The sequence below is a fragment of the Larus michahellis genome, chromosome 8 (genome assembly GCF_964199755.1).
Source record: "Larus michahellis chromosome 8, bLarMic1.1, whole genome shotgun sequence".
In the NCBI taxonomy this organism is placed as follows: Eukaryota; Metazoa; Chordata; class Aves; order Charadriiformes; family Laridae; genus Larus; species Larus michahellis.
In genome coordinates, this window is record NC_133903.1 from 23,906,411 (window position 1) to 23,929,257 (window position 22,847).

The 22,847-nt window shown below is 46.0% G+C and overlaps 1 protein-coding gene across 14 annotated transcripts in view; it reads left to right on the forward strand.

The window, feature by feature from the left end:
* The window catches only part of CEP350 (centrosomal protein 350), an 80,937-nt gene extending 64,904 nt beyond the window's left edge, over positions 1–16,033 (forward strand). For 13 of the 14 annotated variants that reach the window (XM_074599040.1, XM_074599038.1, XM_074599042.1 and 10 more), the window contains 5 exons: positions 162–2,227; positions 3,222–3,623; positions 3,711–3,857; positions 5,006–5,128; positions 12,141–16,033. In XM_074599040.1, coding sequence (XP_074455141.1) covers positions 162–2,227; positions 3,222–3,623; positions 3,711–3,857; positions 5,006–5,128; positions 12,141–12,305 — 2,903 coding nt within the window. In that variant the 3' untranslated portion in view covers positions 12,306–16,033. Of the gene's footprint in view, positions 1–161; positions 2,228–3,221; positions 3,624–3,710; positions 3,858–4,031; positions 4,271–5,005; positions 5,129–12,140 lie in introns of those variants that run through there. The other variant, XM_074599050.1, reaches the window with a different exon arrangement.
* The last annotated feature ends 6,814 nt before the right edge of the window (positions 16,034–22,847 follow it).

A 22,847-nucleotide genomic window follows, 5' to 3' on the forward strand; every position in this document is an offset into this window, starting at 1 on the left:
ATTGCTCATGTTCATAGGACAAGTAGAAATACGTATTTCCAAGGAGCCAGTTTGTATCTTCTTTTAGCATAGAAACTTTGATGTTGCCTGTGGTTGCAGTTTTCAATAAGGCAATGCAGGCTATACAATCTGCTGTAATTCACTTTTTATTTTCCTTCAAGATGCTGTGTCATCAAGAACCGAGAGATCTGTGTCTGTGCGCACCAAGAAGGTGACAGATGTTCATGCAGAAGGACCTTCTGGAACATCTTCTGTTTTAATATCACCAAGGAGTTCCAGAGCAGGATCTGGTGATTCCTTAGATAACATACCCTCATCATCTCTTCTCAAAGACATGAAAGACATTAGCAGGATATTCCATGGGTCAATGAACAACGTGGTAAAAGCATCCAATGACGAGGCTGCCTTCAGTCATAAATCTGAGATACAAGAAGATTTGGAATACATAAAGTCCGAGGAATATGAGACTAAAGGTTCTCATGTTAAGCCTTTGGAGAGTTCTGATGTCTTGTTGACATTAGATAAAGAAGAGGAGAGCTCATTTGACATCCTTCCAAAGAAAGTCCTCCATTCTGAAAACAAACACTCTCAGAAGGAGCTCTTTGGTTTGGATGTGGCAAGTCGTCATGGTACGGAAGAAATCTTAGAACAGAGACAGGCAGATAAAGATGCTGTCACTGCTCCGAGCGCGGAAGAGTATTCTCACAAATCAGCAGAGGAAAAGGGTTATCTGCTTTCAGAACAACTCTTTAGTCAAAAGGAGCCATTATACCTTGAAGACTTTGAAGGATCTTCCTCCAGAAAACGAGCATCAGTTGAAGAAACACTTCCTGGGCAACATTACAAAGATGACTTCGAAGCATCTCTTCTCTCTCCTAACGGGGATGCTCAGTCACTGACAGAGCACTCGCAGCACACACAAACCAGCAGAAGTAGGTCCACCAGCCTTGGCAGTGATGGTGAAATTAGCGAATACCTCAGTGACAGGTCTTTCTCTCTCTCTGGTAGCATGCGTTCAGAGAGGTTATTAGAACTTAAGTCCCCAACAGAACTTATAAAAAATACTGAGCGCAGAGATGTGGAGCAAGAACAGACCCCTACTGAATCACCGCTGTGGGCCCCTGTTTTGATCACAGAAGAAACAGATAGTTTGCCAAACTTCAACATTGGTGATAGAGTACTTGTGAGTAAAGTCCAACCTGGAACATTGCGATTCAAAGGTCTGACTAAGTTTGCCAAAGGGTTTTGGGCTGGCGTGGAGTTGGATAAACCTGAAGGGAACAATAATGGAACTTACGATGGTATTAAATATTTTGATTGCAAAGAGAAACATGGTATTTTTGCTCCTCCTCAAAAAATCTCTCACATTACAGAAAGTATTGATAGCCATTTAGACACAAATAAGGATGAAGACTCATTCTTCGATGATAAACTGGAGAAGCAACACAAAGCTGAGCAGAAAGACAGAGGAAGTTCCAAACCTGGCAAAGAAGATGAAAGCCAGAGCAGAGATGCAACAGAAAACTACTCCCAGGATAAAGCTCCTGCAGACACAGCTGTTTCAGAAGCCTCAGCTGGGGAAAGGGTTGATGAGGAGTCGTCTTCTAAAGTAAACAGCATAAAGGAGATTTCTGTACCTACTGAATCACTTGCCCCAGAACAGTCAGTGGTGGATTATCTGAAGCATGCTGTAAAAGAGGAGGCCAGCCTTGCTCCTCTCATTTCTGGTTTTGAGGGTGAGATTTCCACTGTTCAGTTGGATGACATCTCAGATTTCCTTTCTGAAAAACTTGAGAGGCAGAAGACACTAGGGGAAGAATGTGCGGAAAAGTTGGACGATCTCTCTCCTGGAGTTGTGGAGAAGCCTGCAACTCCACTTCTGGATTTGCTGACAAAAGAAAAGAGCCAGTTAGAAGCCCAGCTTAGACTACCACTTAGAGAGGAAGAAAAGTCAAAAGACCAACTGGAAAAGGTCAGTTTGCTGACAGACAGTCTACTTAGGGATTTTGTGAAAGACACAGTCAATCAGTTACAGCAAATAAAGAAGGTCAGGAATGAGAAAATCCAGCTCAGCAACCAGGAGCTCTGTGAAGTGAAGGAGGAATCCAGTGCCCCATCCAAGCAGGTAGAAGACCAGATTCCTGATGGAATGAGTAACTTCTTTCTAAGTTCAGATTTGGAAGATGAAAGAGAAGAACTTTCCTCTCCAGACATGTGTCCCCGACCAGTAAGTAACACACATCGAGCACTGATTTTAAGAGTTGATTGTTCCTTTGATGGTGATTCAATCTGAGGAATGCTGTGTGGCACCAGTTTGTTTTCTCACGAGTTCTGTTTGGTGATTGGAGATCGCCTGTATGTATGTCTCTTACCTGTGTGTTCTTGCCTATCCCGGTTCCTAGCTCGTTTTGGTCGCCTTACAGGCTGGAAGACACATTTTGGCACATGAAAGTGAAAAATACTTCATTTGGGTTGCATCTTGCCTACATATTCAACTTGTATTAATCCTTACCCTCAGTTTTTATTCTAAAAATGGCAAAATACAATAAACCATGAAGTTACCTCTGTCTACTCTTGGTATGAAATAATCATCCTCAAACATAATTAGTTGCTGTGGAGGTCATTAAGGTGTCAGACTGCTCTATCCACTGAACTAATATATCATGAGTGGTGGAATTTCAGGCTTCCTCAGAACAACCATTAATGATACAGATACAGGACTGGGCCTTTCTGCTGAAGATCCCAATAAACCTGTCTGATTTGCCATTGATGTCAATATATTATCATCACAGAAAGCTTCAGCCCATTTCATCTGTGTGAGCACTGCTCAGTCACTAAAACGGCCCTCATCTGCTAAAAGCTTTTAGGCTGTCGATTTAGCTCTGAGACTGCTGGTACGTGAAGTGAAAAGTTGTATGTCACATTATCGGTATTTTAACCGCTCGGCCTTTCATAAACAGTTGAACGTTAGGAACAGACAGTGGATAGGTCACAGTCTTTTAAGATCTGTAGGAACCCTCTAAAAGCATTCATCAGTAGTGGTAGAAACCCCAGGTATTTGAATCAAAATATTTCTAATTTTACTGGGGGCTGTTTATTATTTTTCTGAGTATTTGTGGATATATTGCCAGTTACATCAGTAAAGCATTTGAAAATATAAATTGAGTTAGATAACAGTGTGACATCCCTTTTGTATTTACTCTGTGGCTCTTAATTCACAGGAGAGTCCAGTGTTTGGTGCCAGTGGTCAGGAAGAGCTTGCAAAGAGACTGGCAGAGCTGGAGCTCAATCGGGAGTTCCTGAGTGTGCTGGGAGATGATCAAGACTGGTTTGATGAGGACTATGGCCTAAGTTCCCATAAGGTCCAGCACAAGCAAGCTGAGGAACCAGCAGTGCTGCCCAAGGTAGAACCGCAGAAAGTGCCAACAAAGCCGTGTGAGGAGCCTTTGGCGGTCCCTCATACTGCGGTGGAGGTGGAAGGAATGGTCCATGCAGCAGCTGAGGAACTCTGGAAACTGAAAGAGCTGGGTCACGATCTTCAAAGTTTCGGCCTTCATACAGATCTTAGCAGTACCCTCAAAGAGCAGGACACAGACACAATAAACAAGCAGGTTTATAAAAAGGTACGGTCTTCAGGCATTTTGTTCTTGCCCTTTGAATGTTTACCATGAACAGCAGCACCCTTAACTCTTACTTCTTTCTTTGTTAAGGTGGTATTTGATTTAACAAGAGAGATCTTTGGGGAAATCTTTGCTGAGGATCCTAACCTAAATCAGCCTATTTGGATGAAACCGTGTAGGATCGCATCTGCTTACTTTCGCCGAGTGAAAGATCCAAATGATCTAGGTGAAATCAAGGTAGGAAGAAATCTTTGTCATGCAGGGAAAGTGGGATGAAAAATGCTGTACTGGCACTTGCCTGAGTGTTAGAAGATCGTAACAGGTGTATCCAGCAAGAGATGAGTTGAAAAGAGAAATGAGATTACAAACCCGGAAGGGAGTTGGTTGAAATGTTCCTTTTTTACTTGACAGATTTGCCTCCCTCTCCTTTTTTGCTGGTACTGGTTGCATTTAAACCTTAGTCCTCTGTGCAGAACTACCAGGATGACCTTGGTCTTATAAAATTGGTATGCTGACAGACTGCTGCTTTAGCAGATTTCAGTGGAACTCTGTATGGGTATATTGGCATGGATCCAACTTCAGGATTGGGCCAAATGGAACGAGCTGGTGGATTTTTTTTACTCAGACACACCTATGCCAGTCGTACTGAGGACAGCAGGAGTTGCCCAGAGGTACACAAAATTTGACTGGTGAGGGCATTCTTGTATTTGGCAAGCGAGAGGAGGTCTCCTGTTACTGGTGGTAGTGCTCAAGAAAGGACACAACCCTAAGAAGCTGGAGCATGACTGGACCTAGGCGAAACTTTCACATTTGGAAAAAAAACTGTCTCAACAAAGAACCTTCCATACAGGACGCAATGAAGATTTCCACCTGTATTGTTTCTTCTGAAATTGGGAGGGCTTTAACTGTATTTTGATTAACCTGCAGAAGATACAGCACGTTAACTGTATAGAAAAGACAGAAATAGTACCTAGATCACTCCGTTAGTTGAGAAGAATTTCAAAAGCATGTGGCAGGGGAGAGCAGGGGCACAGGACAAGGACACTAAACTCCCACCCTGCTTTGCTTTAATTTAATCCCATAAAATGAATTGTCATAATCTCCTGTTTGCTGTACTGTTTAATTGAAAGTTTCTGTTCTCAAGATTGTTACAGCAGTGGGTGTCGTTCCCCCCACACACACACTTCTGGATTTAATAATTGTTCTGCCTGTGTAATGCTGCCTCAAAGACTTTTCAGCGTAGCTTTCTTGCATACACCGCATGTCTCTTAGCTAAACAGAAAGCTGTTAACATTCTATAATGTGACTGTTGAGAGTAGGTACTTTGTGCATGCATTTCATTTCTTAGCTCAAGTGTACTAAATCTCACCTTTGCTGTTCCGTAGAGCTTCATTGCAGCTGAAGTACTGAAGTTGTTCAGCCTGAGGAAGGAGCCTAATCACAAAACGGACTGGCAGAAGATGATGAAATTTGGACGGAAGAAACGAGACCGAGTGGATCATATACTGGTGAGTGGATGAAAATGAGCAATCATGTCAGATACTGTCCACTGAAGCGTGACGTGTGACTGTATTTTTCAGTATTCAATCATGCTGTTTAAAGAATACAAAATGCACGTGAGATCTTGATAAAGTGTTTAATTTTGGAGAGCACCTTATTGACGAAAACTGAAGTCCAGTGTCAGTGAAGTAAGGTGACTTGAGTGAATTCTCTGTTTGTGGCTACTGATTTGTCTGGAGTATAAATTTGCCCACTCCCAGAAGTTTAAAGCATGAATTTACAGAAGGAAACACTGAAATATTTGACTGAGAGTAAACTTTTTCTTTGGGAAGGGAATATGTTTTCCTTCTTACTTTAATTTAAATTTTGAAGTAATGTTGTTTAACTTGGAGACAGTGATTCTGAGAACTTCATAGACCAGACTGCTAACCAGACTCAACTGAAAGGTTGCAAAAGTCATTGAGATGGGACTCAACAGTATGGGAGATGATGATCCCCAGTACAAGGTAACCAGTCTGCCAGATGGTACCCACAGCTAAGCGTTTCCTCAAAGCTAAGCAACAAGCAGGACTTCTGCTCTTCTAGTACTTGCCGTGAGCTAGTGAATGCAGGTGCTGCCGGGGCGAAGGCAGTTCAGTCTTAAAACTGCGTAAGATAGAGCGTGTCTGGCTGTGTACTAGTTTTTGTAAGTTACTTGTTGGCTTGTATTGCAGGATGATTAACATCTTTATTGGCTATAATGATAGTGAAGGTTCTGCTTGGGAATATGAGTCGTCATTAGCACCATGCTTCACTTAATTATACCTGAAATTGATTCCACACACGCGCACTTATAAGTAACTTCGAGTCATGGGTCGTGTGGTCTTTTAATGGCCCATCAGTGGAATGTTTCCAACACGGGCTTTTTCCCAGGGGTTTAATTTTAACTGTATGTAAATAGAATATCTATGTTTGGGACCTGCATATCCTAGTACACTTGATTCTGGGATATAGAAGCTGTTGAAGTATGCACGAAGAAGTCCTATGTTTAGATCCCTGAGAGAAATAATAGTACAACTATTATGCTTGTGTACCGATTCCCTAATTTCTTTGAACCATACCTGGAAAGAGAGATTCCTGACTGGAAAAATTGTTCTAGTTGAAAGGCATTCAAAGTGCTTTAGGTGGAGTAAGTTCAGACAATCCGGTCTGTGATTTACATGCAACCACAGACATTAAAGATTAATGGAGCTCTGACAAGCTTGGCTTAATAAATAATGTGTTTAATTTTATTTTGTTCTTCCAAGAACATGGTAATAAAATTTTAGCTGAAGACTGGGAATAACTCTGTGAAGATAGCAGCATGCCGTGCTTTATGAATAAGGTAGTCTCAGTGACATTTGCTAACAAATTTATACTGTAATGTGACACTATCAGAGAAACTTCTAACCAAAAACCTAAGGAGAAGGTGTTCAATTTCTCTTACCTTGTTTTATTAAAATCTGTAGAAAGCATGATGTATCTGGGTAGCTTTCTCTGTCTCCTAGTTAGTCTCCAACTTGAACTTAAGGTCATGAGTTCAGTGATAATGTAAATCCAAGGTCATAAATGGATACACAGGTCTGTGCAAGATCTGCTGCCTATCCGCTGGTAACTCACGGTGTAGCCCTGAGAGGTCAGTTTGTGAGTTTTCCAAATTTTGTTTGAAGTATATTCAAGCAGTACAACATAGCAATTTCCTGAAAGAGGAATCAAGACTTATTTGGTAGGTTTAGGTGCTCTGGAAGCTTCTTTAGAAATCTCAACTGAAAGTGCTTTGTTCAAGTTTTCGTGAAGATTTAGCCAATATACACTTCTTGCAATGTGCAGGGGATGTGATGTGAGTACATATGTGAGCTGTTTGATTCTCCGCATTCTTTTGCTGCTTGTAAAGACAAAGACTGTTAAAAGAAAACACAATCTTCTTAAAGCAGAGGTAAACATTCTTAAGCTCCTGTTATTTGCATTTAAGTAACAGGTCCTTCTAAGCTTCTTCATTTCCCCTTCAAGTAAAACTAACCTTCAAATGAAAACATCCTTTGATAGTTTTCTATTGAGACAACTATGTAATTTTAGTGACTTTGAGAGGATTGAACACATCTGACTGTCCAGTACTCTCTGACCCGGGAGCTAGGCATGACTAAGGGTGAGAGGGGTTTTGATAGAGAGGAAGGGGATTCTGTTGTATGCTGCCTTCTCCAGCACATTATTAACAACTGTCAAGTAGTGGCATCGTCTGCCTGGATGGTCGGACGGCTCTAAAACCAGGAGCCATGGCTGACGGCTGAATTTGCTTTTATATCCTCTGAAGGCCCAGAAGCAAGTGCCAAGCTATTCTTCCCAGCTTAATCTCTCCCTGATTAGCCCTGGATGTGTCCTTCTGGATTTATCATACTAAACCCAATTCCCAGTGGTTCTTGTCTCCACCAAAGGTTCAGCCTTGTGGGGAAGAGGCACAGTAGTAGAAGCGTCCTGTGCTGCACTCGTGCTCTCTGCGATGCGGGATCCCGTGGGTGACTTCAGTCAGTCTTCGAACCTGCTGGGAATTAAAGGGAGAACAGGATGGATTAGCGCATCACCTCCTTGCTCTGCCTTGATCTTTGCTACTTTCCCCCGTCACTGCATCTTTAGTTGCTTTTTCACTTTTGGTTGTGCTTTCCCAGCATTGACACTAATATAGTTACCCAGGTTTTTCCGCCAGAGACAGAAGCTGCCTCTTCTTTTTTTTGCAGCTCTGTCAACTTTGATCAGGCATCTCTGTGTCAACTTTGATCAGGCATCTCCATCCTCAGAAAGCAATTGTATTGGGATTTCTTGAGAGAGCTCTGATCTGCTGGATAGTTGCTGCAGTTATTAACATTTACAGTAAATCTTGGCTTTCAGTAAATGAGTACAGGAGGTTCACGTTTATAAAAAGCTGGTTTCTTTAAAATCAAGTTAAAGGAATGTTGAGGTGTTTGCTTTCTTCTCATGTCCCTTCATGTTGCCACCTTTATCACATGCACGGCGTCTGTGCTTTGTGGGAGAGTCTCAGTTGTACACGTAGACTGAGGTGCCACATTGTGGTACATCAGGCCTGCCTGCACCTTTCAAAACCTCTTTTTAAACTACAGCAAGAACCTTCATATTTCCTTATTTAAGTTCAGGTGCTAACAATAGACTGTTTCCACTACTTTGTTTTTTTCACTTGGGTCTTCAGCCAAAACTCCTTGTGCTGATCTGTTTGCACAAACTCTGCCATTGCTTTCCCTGCCACCCCCCCTTCCCTTTTAGCCGGACCTTGAGAAAGCAAAGCTCACATGATACTGCCAACCCTCTGTGTTTATCTTTCACACCTGAGAAGCCTGCCAAAAGAGTGCTGAAAAGTACTTGATCTTCTGACTTGTTGACTTAATGGCTAGAGTGTTTCTCTCCGTGCAGTTTGGAACTCTGCAACAAAGCAAAGCTGTTCCTATCAAGCCATCTTAATTGGAAAGCTCACTTCTCTGGTGCCCGAGATCTAAACCCAAAAGAGGAGTGCAACAATAAGAAGAGAATCGAAGCCCGCTTGTATGCACAGTCGTGCATCTTAAGATTTCCAGGCACGCTGAGAGTGAAGGGCTGTGAGAATGCACCTGCCTGCCTTCCTCCTACTGGCATTCCTCCAAGGCAGTAGTTTATTTCTGGATTTTTGTACTTTCCAGTCTCCAAATGATCTCCTTACTCCTTAAATGTGGCTTATTTTGCAGATATTCATGGTTTTGAATGGGAACCTTCAGAAATCACAACTCACTAATTTCTTTCTAAAGTTTCCTTTAGGTTATAGTCTTTTAAGTACTATTTTTTGGCTACTCTGGCATTTATTAGATGACCAGCAGGATCATGCTACCTCATCATCTCCTGATTATTTTTTTTTCTTTTGTGTGCATGCTGCCTTCTTTCTTGGAGTGTTTTAAAAAAAAAACAAACAAACAAAAAAAAAAAAACCAAAGCACACACAAACCATAACACAAACCATACTACACAGCCCTTCTGCATTGTGTCACTATTTATCTTTTCCTGTAGGATGGAATTCAGTTTCATTAGAACTGGGGGTTTCTTTTCCTGACTTGGCACAAATGCAGCTTCTCCCTGGTACTTCCTGGTACCACATATGGAAAGTTTTTTCTTTTGTCATGAGAATGTGCAAGAACTTAAATGCTGTGCGTGTACTGAAGGCAATGCAAAGCCCACTTCCATGAAAGCCATGATAGTCGCCAAACCTAAGCCAAATATAAGCAAATTGCCTCTATTGCTTAGAAAAAGTTTGTAATACTACAACAAACGGATCAAACGTTTTCTAGAGAAAGCAGTGGCAAGTTCCTTGGCTCAGATGTCTGCAGCTAGGGCTGCAAAGCAGTGTGGCAGTTTCCACACGTGTTCTGAATACAGTATAAACAAGACTTGCCTGCAGCTGCAAATTGCACATTCTCCTAGTTTTCCAAAAGTATGCTCAAGGAAGTCTTCCTAATGCCAAAGGAAATTGTGCCCTGTGCCTCTGAGAAGAGGGGAGTGATAGAGGCAAAAGAAAATTAATCACTGATACAATTTTTCTTTCTGCTGCTATTTAACATCCAGCCTTTCTCTGCCTGGATCGAGTTACCTTGTCCTCTCTTGTTTACTTGTGTTTCTTTGTCCCGTGAATCTCATTTTTATTTTTTTTTTTTCCTTCTGGAGCACAGTAAAGGAACTGTCCCATCACTTTGTTGCAAGTGAGACAGTATAAGCAACAGCTTAGCGTGGATCTGGATTTTAGGGTTTGTTTAAGGACTAGTGAGATCAGTGCTTTTAACCTGCTTAGTTGTTTCACTCACTTGCTTCCCCCCTACATCCAGTGTTACGTTCACTAGGTTTCGGCTTTGCTTCCCAGCAGCGAGGTCACTGCTGGTCTCGGAGGTTTGGGCAGAAAATCGCATTGGTGGGTATTGTGCAGCTGCTCACAGTTGGATGTCATCAGTCAAGGTCCCTGAGCATCTCTCGGCATTTGTTTCCACCCACCTCCTTCATCACCAGGATCTTCCCCCATTTCCAGGATCTTTCCTCCAGCCAGAATATTCACCTTCTCCCTTTGGGGAACCTGTTTTCTTTCCCAGACTGCTTCTGCTTTTTGGGAACCCTTCTTTTGGGCACCACCTCTTCTTTTTGTGACACCTATCTTGTGCTTTTCCTCGTCTAAATAGTCTGTGATACAGACACACAACACATGATCAGCTTCTAAATTGGTTCTTCTATCTTATGCCTCTTTATTGATAAGAGGACTTGGGACATGCTGCTATTGTTTAGTCCAGGGTTTATCAAAATTTACAACCAGCGCGCACCAGTTGCAGGCAGCAAGTTTCTGCTTGAGAGAGAGTTCAGAAGTCTGTTTCAGACATTCACCCCCCACAAATTTACAGCCAATTATCTGTGGCTTGTTAGCATTCAATTTAAATTATTTTTCACCTACAACACTCAATGTTGGTGCTTTTTCCTTATTAGTAAGAAGCATAATGAAACCATTAATACCTTGCCTTTGACAGCCGAGGAGCGCTTGCTGTGCTAGCGCAGAGATTTGGAAGCATATAGCGTGACTCCTCCAAAGCTGTTTGCAGGATGAGATCCCTGCCCCTCTCCCCAAGCTCTCTTAAGAGAGGCAGAAAGGAGCTGCCAGACTAAAACTCCATGTATAACTGAAGCCTTATGAATGGCTACAGACCCTGAAGCAGTGCCGGTTCCCTGGGGTTCCCATAGCAGCTCGTTCTTGGGCTTCACACAGTGTTTGGGTTGTTGAATCATCATTATGCTACAGCAGCTGTCACCTTCAAAACACACAGGTTTCTGGGTGGTTTGTCTTCAGGCAGAAGACGGAGAGAGGATGTTGGGGCTGTAGCTCTTGTACTCTCTTTAGGTAATGACACTATTACATACGGATTTTCCGTACATTTTAACCTTGTTTTGGCAGCGTCTGGCCCGCTTTTCTATGTGGACAGTGTAAATGTGTTTTGAGTTCTGAGCGCAGGATTTACAGTCAGAGGAGCTTTCTGCTGAAGCTGAGCAGAGAAAAAGCTTTCAGCAGGTTTGCTTTGTCATTTTAATATGAGTGATGTTTGCACGCGCTCTTTCTTTTCTCAAAAGTTTGAACTTTTGGTTTGGGTGTATCTGTAATACTGAAATGGACGCCAAGACAAATTTTAAATAAGTTTAGTTGGAGATGTCCAGTCTGGATAGGCTCTCGATAAGACTTGATTTGCTGAATTAAATTATATATTTCTGTCTGGTACTAAAATACTTATTTACCGATGACCTGTAAAACAGGATTTCGCTTGTCAACAATTCAGGAATAGAAGGAAATGCATACTCTTTGAGTTAGTCTTTTAGCTGTAATGGTACAAAATTCCATTTGTAATAATGTTCTCAAATCCAATGAAGCATGGAGTATTCTGTGCAAATGCCTTGTAATACTATCATACAACACATGCAGCGTTTTGTCTTCCTATAGAGAAGAACTGGAAAAGTTAGTTACTTCCTTTAGGTTTCCTAATTCTTATTCAAACAAACTGAACTGCAGTAAAGTCTTTTCTTTTCCTTCCCCAGTTCTTCCCCTGTTCAAGGCCTTTGCATGGTTTCTTAACAGTTTAAGCTGCATGGAATCAGCTTCTTGCAAATACACAATCAGGGACTTTTTTAATGGAGCTTCTGCTGTTGGCCAGGAATATCCCATTAGCTGAGTTCATTCAAGTGAAAAACTTGCGCAGGAATATGAAATCCTTTAAAATGGATACTAAAATGAAAGGTAGAAAATGTTCATACGGTGTAACAGCCTGGTTCAAATAGATCTGTGTTCATTTTGCTATTGCAAGCATTTCCTGTAATCTCTTACAAACACAGATACGTCGCTGGCAGATGCGCCGTGTTTTGGACTCTTTCTGGAACTTTGCAGGGCGTATTATCCTAGAGCAACAGAATTGTAATGTTTGTTTTGCCTTTTCCTTTCTAACCTCCAAGGTGCAAGAACTTCATGAGGAAGAAGCGCAGTGGGTGAACTATGATGAGGATGAACTGTGTGTAAAGATGCAGTTGGCAGACGGGATCTTCGAGGCCTTAATCAGAGACACTGTTGAGGTACTGAACCAGATAAATGAGAAACAGCGGAGACTGCTGCTTGTCTGACAGTGCTGAAAATAAACTTACAGCTGCGTAACCACTGAGTCACCGGCCTTTCTGACTCCTGACGTACTCTCCACCCTGCAAGCGCTGCTGCTGGACTTTTACGTGTGGAGTTTAAAGGCATTTGAGCTGTGATTAAAGGAACCTGAATTTGCATCCGCCACCACTGGAGACCTCACACCGGATTTATTGTTTGGAACAAGCTGATCCCTCACTCGAGGCTGTACTGTGGAGTGCTCAAGACTGTTCGTGTGCCAATGCAGTTATGCCACATAACTGTCAGCAGCTGTCTGGGGCCCCGGCCTGGGGCTTTGACAAGTTCAGCTTGTGCTCTGAAAGGGTTGGGTTAAGGTGGGATACGGGATGCTTTGCTGGAATGGCTGTCAGCCATCAGTACTCAACTTGTCTTTACAAAATGTGAGTAATTTGAGGAAGAAACGGTTTGGTCGGGTTTTAGTCATAAGTGGAGACTTACCGTACTGAAGAGTGTTATAATCTTAACACCTCTTCTCCTGCAGCCCTAACAATGTGCATCAGTTTTTTCTGCTCCGGAGCCCATTTAATTCCCTTCTCTGTGAAGTTGGTTTTCACCTTTCTTCTGTGATATGGTACCAAGTGTGGTGCCAGCCAGTCCAGGGAAATTAGATAATGTTGCTTTCTGCATTCAAGTAAAGAATTCTTGCTGCTTTTCCTATGTAATTGCTTTGGTCCCAAGGTGGAGCAAGATAAAGGCTATCTAATGTCAAGCGTGAAAGATTAACCCCTGGACAAGTCTCCTCCTACCGTGTAGCACTTCTTCTCTTCCTGGAGCACCAGCTGCTCCCAGGTAACGGATACTCAGGACTTTCTCAGGCACGAGACATGCAGGAGTGGAAAATGTTTCCTCCCAAAAATTTGGCCTTCAGTCCCTCAGCTTCCTCCCTTACTGTCACCTGCTAAATCGGAGCAGCTGTTACTTGAACAATTTAGAGAACAGAGTGTATTCACCAAAGAAAGCAGTGTCCAGTGCTTGACTGTCTGCATGTTTTGTGCGTGTGGGTTTTTTATTTATTTTCAGATAATTTATTAAGTGGGTTATAGGAGAGTGTCCTGTGCAGTTGGCTGCACTGTCTTATGTTTTGAGACAGCAAAACTTGAGAAAGCATCTGTTCTGGAAACTTCCAGAGCCTCGTATTCTTGACACAAAACCTCCAGCTTCTTGAGACAGACATCCTTCTGCTGAGTGCTCCTTCTTAACCTGTCCCTTCCATTCTTGTGTTTTTATTGGAGGAACACAGACAGTCTGGGGTCAAACGTTGATGCCTTAATAGTGGATGTCCCTGTTTGCTAACCTGGGACAAGGCCCAGAGGAGAGTCAGATTCTCCAGACACACTGGAGTGCTGAAAGACATTTTGAAGCCCTCAGAGGTGCCCCAAAGATGCCGCAACCCATGATAGATGTGGCGGGGAGATCTCTACTATTTCTTTCATCTGCTTGGTTCTTGGGCTTCCTGCTATGCATACCTCTGCTACTGCTCCATTTTGTTTTCTCTTTTCCACCTTTTTTTTTTTTTTTAAAAGCTATCATTGGAGTATTTGCATTTTGCACAATGACACACAGCTGGTAATTCTTCAGGGACAGCACTGGGAAATGTTGGATTTGACAGAGGTCCATGCAAATTCTCAGATACAGTATTGCCAGCACCTCACGTACGAGTTAATGGTGAGACGTATTCATGTGGGAGCTTAATGAGTGGAAGAACAAGGAGGAGGCCATGTTGTATGTGTATGGGAACACCTCCAACGGGCCTGTGCGTGTCTGTTCCATAGTAGTGGCCCTTCTGGCTGGCTGGAAGTCAAGTGGTCGCGGTGGAGCGTTGTTCAGCTTTTGTTCCCCAAAGTGATTCACTTGTCCACGTAAAATCTCATGATGCTGAACCAGGAAACTCTCAAATGCTTAATTTAGAAGCAAACTAAAGCTGCTGCATTTAACCAGCATGGTGTCACTGACTGGGTCACCACCTCAGATTCCCTTTCCTGGGTGTATCTTCTTCAATAGCAAGGATCGTTATTTTTGTAGGTAGCAATTACGGAAAGGCGGCAGAAACCTGCAGCATAGGTTTGTGGCTGGAGTATCACAGAAATGAAGTTTGTTTCTGTTCTGTAGATAGCACATCCAGTATTGAGAAGGTTGCCCTGCATCCCCCAAGCCTTTTTGGCTGTTCTGCGGGGCTGGCACGGCTTTTCTGGTGTGTCCGCCAGCAGGGAGAAGGTTATACAGTTGGCCTGCCAAGGTGCTGGGGACCACTGGAGATCATGTGCCTGTTGTCTTGCTGGCTTGGATAGCACTAGTTTAGCACCCTCAACAGAAGTCGTAACTATTTTTACAGCTGTTTGGGCAGAAGGAAGCTGTATCTAAGTAATGGCTTTATTCCTTTGCAAACATCACCGTTTATTTTTGGTAGCAATCCTTGATAGGAGCAACCCTAAAAAGACTTGAACGTATGTGAATTATCTTCTCAATACCTCAGGTGTGTTGAGTTGCTTTGAGCTGAGTGTATGCTCAAAACCTCGAGTGTGTTGAGTACTTGTGGACTGATGATTACCGCGATGAAGCAATGGTCTGTCTGCGTCATGGCTGATAGTGAGAAGGTGTGGGGAAGCCTGGAGTCTCACAGAGGCCGAATTCTCTATTTCTCTCCTCTCCCCCAGCCTTCTCATTTTTAGAACAAGATGATATTTCTGGGTCTTGGTTAAAAGATTCAAGGCTGAGACATTCATGAGACCTCTAAGCTGTTAGGGGCAGTGGCTGTCATCGCTTGGGGAGATGTCGTTCCCTCTTCGGAAGGATCCCTGTGCCAAGTGGGAAAGCCCAGGCTTGTGAGGAGAAGGAGCGTGAGTACCCCGGTCACAGTGGGATGCTCCCTGAGCCGAGCTGGGGAATAGCAGTGCTTCTGCCTTTCGGAAAAGGCTTGTTGCTCACAAAGTGGAATGAGAGATTGAAAAATCCCGTCTTGTTCACTTCCCTTTCTTGAAAAAGTGGCCTTAGCTTTTTGCAATACTTGAATAAAGTGTGTACCTGCAGAAGATCTTCAGTAGCACAGTGATAGAGACCTTTTAAGTGACTATTCTGCGAGGAACTGCGTGCGGTTCCAACTTTGATATCCCTTTGCTACCTTAAGAATATTAGGAAAATAAAGTACTTCTCGGCAGAGAAACAGTTGAATCTTACAAGGTATTTAGTGTATCTGAAGTGTTTACAAATCAACTAAAACGGAAGAAAGCAAACTATTGAACTTATTTGTAATTTAAATGTTAAATGCAAAAATATATACAGATGAGAGAGGAATACTGTAATTAACCTGCATTTACTAGTTTTTTTTCCTTGACTTTGCAGAGCCTTTTGATACACATTTGCAAAGCCGCCTTTTGGGAGGCTCGGTCTCCCTGTCTACTGTGTTGTGGAGATGCTGAAAAGAAACCCGTTTACTGTGTATGTGTAAATAACCTGGTAACTCGGTTTTTGGGCCAGTTTCAGCTAATGTTCACATCCGGAGCAGCTTTACACAGTAGACAGACCCAAGGACGTGGAGGGGTTGTTTGGGTTTTCGTTGGCTTTTTTTTTTTTTTTTTGTAATTAAGAATTGTAAAATAACCAGGGTGGTCCCTGTGTACACCAGTGTAAATATCTTTGGTAATGGAAATGTACTTTAAGAGAACAAAATCTGTAAATAAACTGATTTATAAATTAATCTTGTTTCCTGGTTCATTATAAAATGGAGCTTTATAATTACCCAAATGGTTGCTAATTCGGAAGGTGTCCTGGAGATTTGTCCCTTGTATGTTCCCCTTTCTGTCTGATGCTGTACTTGGAATGCCAACCACAGTCCACAGAATCCCATTAGAGTTGCCTTAATTATAATCATAACATTATTAGAATTTCCTTATTGTTAAAGCTGAGTGTTGATAAAAGCAAAAACAGAAAATAGCATTGCGTAATCACTGCAGGAGCGCACTGCATGATCTGCAGGAGAAAAATTACTTCTTGCATGTGTTTGTTTAAAATAGGTTTTAAAAACTCATGGTTTGAAACACTTGCGGGGGGGAAGCTATTTTTATGCTAAACCAACAGTCTTGGAATTAAATTCTTCAGAGCTTCAGCCTTGTTTGGGATCCCTTAATTAGGCTCCTGAATTGTTAAAGCTGCTGTTACCGGCACCAGTCACTTATTCACTGAGGGAGCAAACGTTCCCTGGAAACTTTACGTATTGGCGAAACTCTCCTAAATCTTTGATGTTTCCTTTCCAGGAGAGAGAGAGAGAGGGGAGAAAAAAAAAAAAAAAAAAAAAAAAAAAACCACCAAACTAAAACCCAACCCAGCTTAAACATGTGAAAGGTCCTAAAGCTTTCTAAGAGAACAGCTGAACAGTTGCGGTGCCAAACCACAGGCGTGAGGGCACGTGGCGAACGAGCGGCAGCGTGAAATATGTAAGACCAAGCGTGTCTGAGTCCTCTCAGTGCCTACAGCTGCTCCTGTGGCTCTGCTGTATTTTGGTGCCATTTATTACCGTACAGCCCAGCAGAAAAGGCTTTGCTTCCCATTTACTACAGATGTCTACAAAACCCAGTGCTGGTCTTTGCAGTTTGGAGGATGCTGCGTGTTAGTCTACTCCTCACCACTCTTCTCTGCCCGAGAGAGGCGTATGCATCAAATGCGGGGGACCTGTGTGAACAAAACCATCGTAAGGGCTTTGAACTGTGCTGAGCAGTTGTTTGCTCTTTGCTTTTCCTTAGCAGAGGTACCTCATCCTGGAAGAAGACTTGCTGCACTCGGACTTTCACGATAGAAGCAGCTTTGCTGCAGTCCCGCGCTGCCAGCATGCGGTAGGGGTGGTCCTCGACAGAGCCTGCCGGGAACAGCAACCACAGCCCCTCGTACAGACAGAGCAGCACGTCGCAGCCCTCTGAGTGCGGGTGGTTGAACCGGCCAAAGCGCAGCGGTAGGTCGTTTGATGTCCAAAGAGCCGAGACAAAGTGGTGCTGCAGCTTCTGTGCTCTCATTACCGAGCAGCAGGAGAGCATCCGTGTCGCTGCTTTCTTTGCCCTGCAGCGATTTTGCTCCACGAGTCCTGTATTTTTGGACAGTGATCTACTTGCAGCCGCCAGCATCCATCCCTGGAAGTGGCTTAGAGTGCATTTCACATTGGGGAAAAAAAAAAATAAAAAATTGATTTGTGCTTCTCTGGCAAAAGAACTGGCCTCCCTTTAAAATGGCTCGAGCGATGGGAACGCTGCCACGGCGCTCTGGCGAGTGACACAGCAAACTGCTGCATTGCTACTGCTGTCCTTGCCCAGGATGCCCAGTAATCAGCTTAATGAAGGCTCTTATTTCTTCATTTGCAAGTCTACGTTGCTTCACTTTGGCACTGACTTTCTACGGTGGTGTTTGTGCAACTCTTCCCAGAACCCTCGGAGCGCAGTTGCCTTCAACAGCCATTTCACCCATGGACCTGGTGAAGCTGCCGGGTTGGGCAGTGGCAGGCAGCCACCTTCCCCTTGGATGGAGTGGGACGGTTTTGGTGCCTCCCTTCCCAGGTGCCACCCGCTCCCAGGTGCCTCCCCAGGGACACGGTGCCAGCTGCAGCCACATCCCACGTCCTAAAATGCTGGAGCACTTGAAATGTTGACGCTGCTCCAGTCGTCGCTGCGCTCTGCCTAGCACAAGGGCTTCTGCAGTGTCCGGGCTCTCATTAACACAGACCTCAGAAGAAAAGGAGCTGTTGGGGAGCTGCTGAACACCGGCAGCTCTCTTCAGCACACAGGAAGGAGAGGAGGGGGGCTGCCCAGCCGCTGGCACCCAGCCCGGAGCACGGGCCGTTGGCGGGCAGGAATGCAGATGAGATGTAATGGAGTCTGAAAGCATAGGGCACTCTCCGGGATGGGAAAGGAGGGAAAGGCGCCCTGCGAGGTCTGGAAGCTGGAGCAAACAAACCCCGTAGCCCCAGCCCTGCGCCTGCCTTCTTCCTCCTGAATTAAGATCCTGCAGAAATTTGGGGGAAAGGAGGAGAACAGAGCTGTTGGGGGGCAGCAGCCCAATTCAGGAGAGTGAAGGTTGGGCAGGAGCAGGGCCTAGGGGGGATATTTGGGGCAAAGATGCCTTCTGTTGCCTGCCAAGTGTGCTATGCGAGGATGGCCTGGTTGGTTTGAATGTTTCTCTCGGCTGCAGTTTTCCAGCCCTTTGCTCTAGCTGTGCAAGACCTTCTGTGTCCCTTGGGCCGTGTTCCCTCCCCGATGTTGGTTTCAGGTGGCTTCCTCTTGCAGGCTGACTTGAACTAGGGTCTTGTCTGTGAGTTTGCTGGAGGTGAAACTGGGTGTCACGGAGATTTTATTTTCTTTTATTCCGGTAAAATAAAGGAGGCTGCAGGGGATCCTACCCTTTGTGTTGCTTGGCTTGAAGAGCTCAGCAAGGAGCCTGGTCCGGTGTCTGTGTCTTGCTGCATTGCTCCGCGGAGGTGATGGAGCCAGTGCTGCTCAGTGAACCTGGGATTGGGCGCACCAGTCCGTGGTAGGTGAGACCTTGCTTACGTTGCAGGGCTACTGCCACAGCAACAGAGGAGTGCTCCATTGTCATCCGTGTGGTATTCTCAGTTTCATGTGCTGCAATTAAACCAGCTGCCAAATAATGATGTGGCAAATCTGGGCGGTGTGGCCTCCTCCGATCTGCTCCTGGAAGCTGGGCAGATGAGCTGGAGTGGAAAACATCTGCTCTGTGCATCCTGGGTCATGGTGATGATTTATGACTTTAAGTAGATCTTAAATTTGCAGGTAAAACGTTTCCTACCCTGACGTACCAAAGACGGTACTGGTTCCTCCCGGTCCCCCCAGGTCCCTCCGAAAAGAGCGAGGGCAGCGTCGCTGCTGTCCTTTCGAGCAGGGATGAATCAGCAGAGGGTGAATAGCAGAAAGGGGCTGGTACTGCCGTAGTCTCTCTGCAGACACAAACTACGTGAACGCATTCATCACATCCTGAGAATGCACCCCGGATTTTCTTTTACGTCTATTGTTATTATAGGCTGGTTGGTCTTGAAAGGTAGAAATCGACTGTATCCGACCAAGCCTGTCTCGCGTAGTCGGCAAATCCCAGCTACCAGTGGGGGCTACAAGGGGTTTTCCTGGTCTTCGTAGGGGTGAGCCCGGCAGAGCCAATGCAGGGGTGGGAAGCAGTTGGGGTTTACATCTACTCTGTACGTTATTCCCTGTCTCAGCAAAGCCACGGAAGCTGGCAGGTTTATCGCACAGGTGCTGCCAGAGGTCTTGGCTGAAACCATGTCTCAGCGGAGGTGTGACTGGTGCCACCAGTGGAAAAGTGCCACCTGGATTGGAGTGTCCCAGCTGACTTCAGCTGGCTGAGAGGTGGCAGGTGGCACAATTTTCACTCGCTCTCTGAGGCTGTGTGGAGACGCTAATCAGGGAAATGAGGCTTTTTGGTTTTATTTAGAGAAGGACCACGTTTTAAGTGGTGCTGTGCTCCAGATTGAGGAGGGCTTCACCGAGTTCGTCAGTCCCATCTTATGAAGGCTGGAGAGAGAGGAAAACTGTCGAGCCTCCTCTGCGACTGGTATTTCCAAGGTGCTCACAGGGGAGTTGGATGTGAACTTCTCTAAACGGCTTCCGAAATGCCAGGGCTGGGTGACGGGGTTGCCGTGATTCTGTCATGAGTCTTGCATTGGTTGCGTGTTTTTCTTGGAGTCAGTTCCTGGAATCACACAATTAGGTAGGAACGTGTTCTTTAATTTTCAAGGAAGAAAGTCTGTTTCGGGATCTCCCTGTCCCTGAACCTTCACAACTAAAGGGAAGTGAGAAGGTACTGCGTCAGCTTAGCTGGCCATTTTGAGCTATCGGTGTTTTGCAGCCAGATTCATGCTTTTAAAAATGGTCAGTAAAAGCCTTTCTCCATTTTTCGAAGCGTAGTCCTTTCCAGCACTTCAAGGCTGCATACATAAAAACCCAGCTGCTCTCTCCTCCTCTCCTCTCTAACCCGGCACAGAGGCGATCAGGGTAGCCCTTTGTGTCTGTGAAAATGATCCATTTTGGGTGCACGAAACAAGTTCTGCAGGGCTTAAATGATTTTGGTGAGATCTTAGTGGCCTTTGAGGCTCTCAGCCTGTTGGTGTTGCCCACACCTCATTGACTTCAAGGAGATTCCTGCTGGCTGTTAGTCTGGGAAAGGAGATTTGAGAGCTGATGAGCTTAATGAATTAAAACCACTGCTCAGCTGCTGAAGGGGGACTTGTGCATCGTGAGAACCTCTACAATGGTCCTTAGCCATGGCCTTGCTACGTAGGAGTAAAACACATCTCTTCCCAAAGTTAAGGATGCCAAGGTGGGCGCTGAAGGCTTTGCTGTGCAGTGCAGCTGAAAACCAAGAAGGTTCCTAAATATGCCAAGAGAGCCTAAAGCTGGGTTTTAGGGCTGGCTGGGAACTCAGCAGCTGGGCATCCAGCGTCACCCATCCCCTGTCCCCTGTGCTTTGCTGCCCACAGGCTCTGCTAGCAGTGAGGGGGTGCAAAGCAAGAGAGGACAAAAAGGCAGGCAGTGCTGGGAGGGCATTTCTAGAACCTCCCCAGACTTCTACTGCTCCTTAATTTTTTTTAAATTCATCTTAGTTATTCTCAAGTCCATCTTAAAATGGGTTGTTTCAAAACCTCTGCTTCATCTTTGGCTTTCCATGCCCTGTCTCGGGGCGTTCTGCAATGAAAATCCAGCTCTTCCCAGTTTGAGGTGAAAGAAAAGACTCATCTCTTGCTTTGCAGTAGCATTAAAAGGAAAAAAGGCTTTGTGGGCAAGTCCCTGCCTGGAAAGCCCCACACCCTGCCTCTGAAGGAGGCTGTTCCCTGGGGAGCCATGGGGCTGGGACGTGCCAGCCTGGCAGCAGAGTCCTCGGCAGCCACGGCTATTCCCCGGGCAGCCGGAAGCAGGAGCATCCCCAGCCCCGGGCTTCGGCGGATGAGCAATGGCGTGGCTCACCTCAAAAGGAGCCGGAGCCCCAGGGTGCGGGCTCTTGCCCATCTGCCTTCGGGTTAGATGCTGCTTTTGCATCTAAAAAAGGATTCAAGGAATTTGGGCTCCCTGGGAGGGAGGGGTGAGCCGGATGGGGAGGATGCTGGCAATTATGCTGGTGCTGAACACCTCTCCTTCACTGTGATAACCTAATCAAGCTGACGAGCCCTTAGAATAAGGACTTTAGCCCAGGGTAAAATAACGGTGATGACATCTCTAAGCGCAGGGATTTTTGTCTTCTAATCGCCAGCCGGACAAAGACAAGTTGAGTCTCTGGTAATAGGGAGGGACCACGTTTCAGAGCAGCCCTGCACAGGCCGGGCTACACCTCTCTCCCTCCCAGTTGGACAGCAAGGTGTGATAATCCCTTAAACGTTTAATTACAGTTGGCAGGGCTGCAGCAAACCATCTTCTACCCCGGTTTGCATCAGCCTGGACCCGCAGAAGGTGTGTGGCGACAATCCCATGAGGATTTGTCTGATGCGCTCTGTTCCCCCCAGGGCCAGGCCATCCCGGGGAGCCCTGTAGCTCCCCCAGAGCCGTGCCCAGTGTGGAGGCCCTTGCCCTCCACTGCCACAGCAAGGCTTGGCTCTGGCAGGCTTGTTTTTCTAGCATGGCAAGTCCGCCTAAAATACCTAGGTGGGGCCCAGCAGGGCTAATGGCCTTCCTGGGGACGGAGCCAGCAAACCAGCCCTCAAGAGCGATAGGCACCCCGGGTGCTGGGGGAGCACCCCTCTGGCCTCAGGGGTTGGGGAGGGAGGCGGGGGGGGCTGGATTTCATGGCCGTGTCCATCCCGGCGGTACCTGGCTCTGCCCTGGGGCGCTGGGCAACGGGCACCTTCCGCCCGCGAGCCAGTGACGTGGGCGTGTGCGTGAGCAATGGCACGGTCGGGGAAGCTGTGGCCAGGCACGGGGCCGCCGGGGGAAGGGAGGCCTGCTTATTTTGGGGTGGAGGAGCTGGGTTTCGGGGCCTCGCTGGGTATCCCTGTTGCGCATCCCTGGCAGGGTCGGGGCGACGGCAAGACGGATCTCTGGGGTCCCTGTTGTGCGGGGTGTCCCAGCAGGTGCTGCCCGGTGACGCTGGCTGAGGTCAGGGCGCCTGACTCCGTGCGCTGCCCTCAGGCCCAGGGCTCCCCTCGGGGATGACCGTAATGGCAGCACGGCGAGTTTTGGGCCTGAATCAGCCGCCTTTTGCCTTTCCTCGCTTTATCAGGATTTTAGCATTTTATGCACCCCAGCAGGGCAGCCTTGCGGCCTCCCCCACCCCACCCCGCCGCCGATGCAGGGGTGGGATGTGAGGGGGGGTGGGTTGTATTTTGGCCATCCCCGTGATACGGGGGTGTCGGGGAGCCGGTGGGGGGGCTGTGGCGGGGTGTCCCGCTGCGCCCCCGGTAGGGGGCGCCACACAGCGGGCCGCCGTGGCCCCGCCCCCTGCCGCGCCCCCTCCCCCCCACACACACAGTGGGCGGGGCCTGCGGGCGGCCCTAAAGGCGGCGGGCGGCGGCG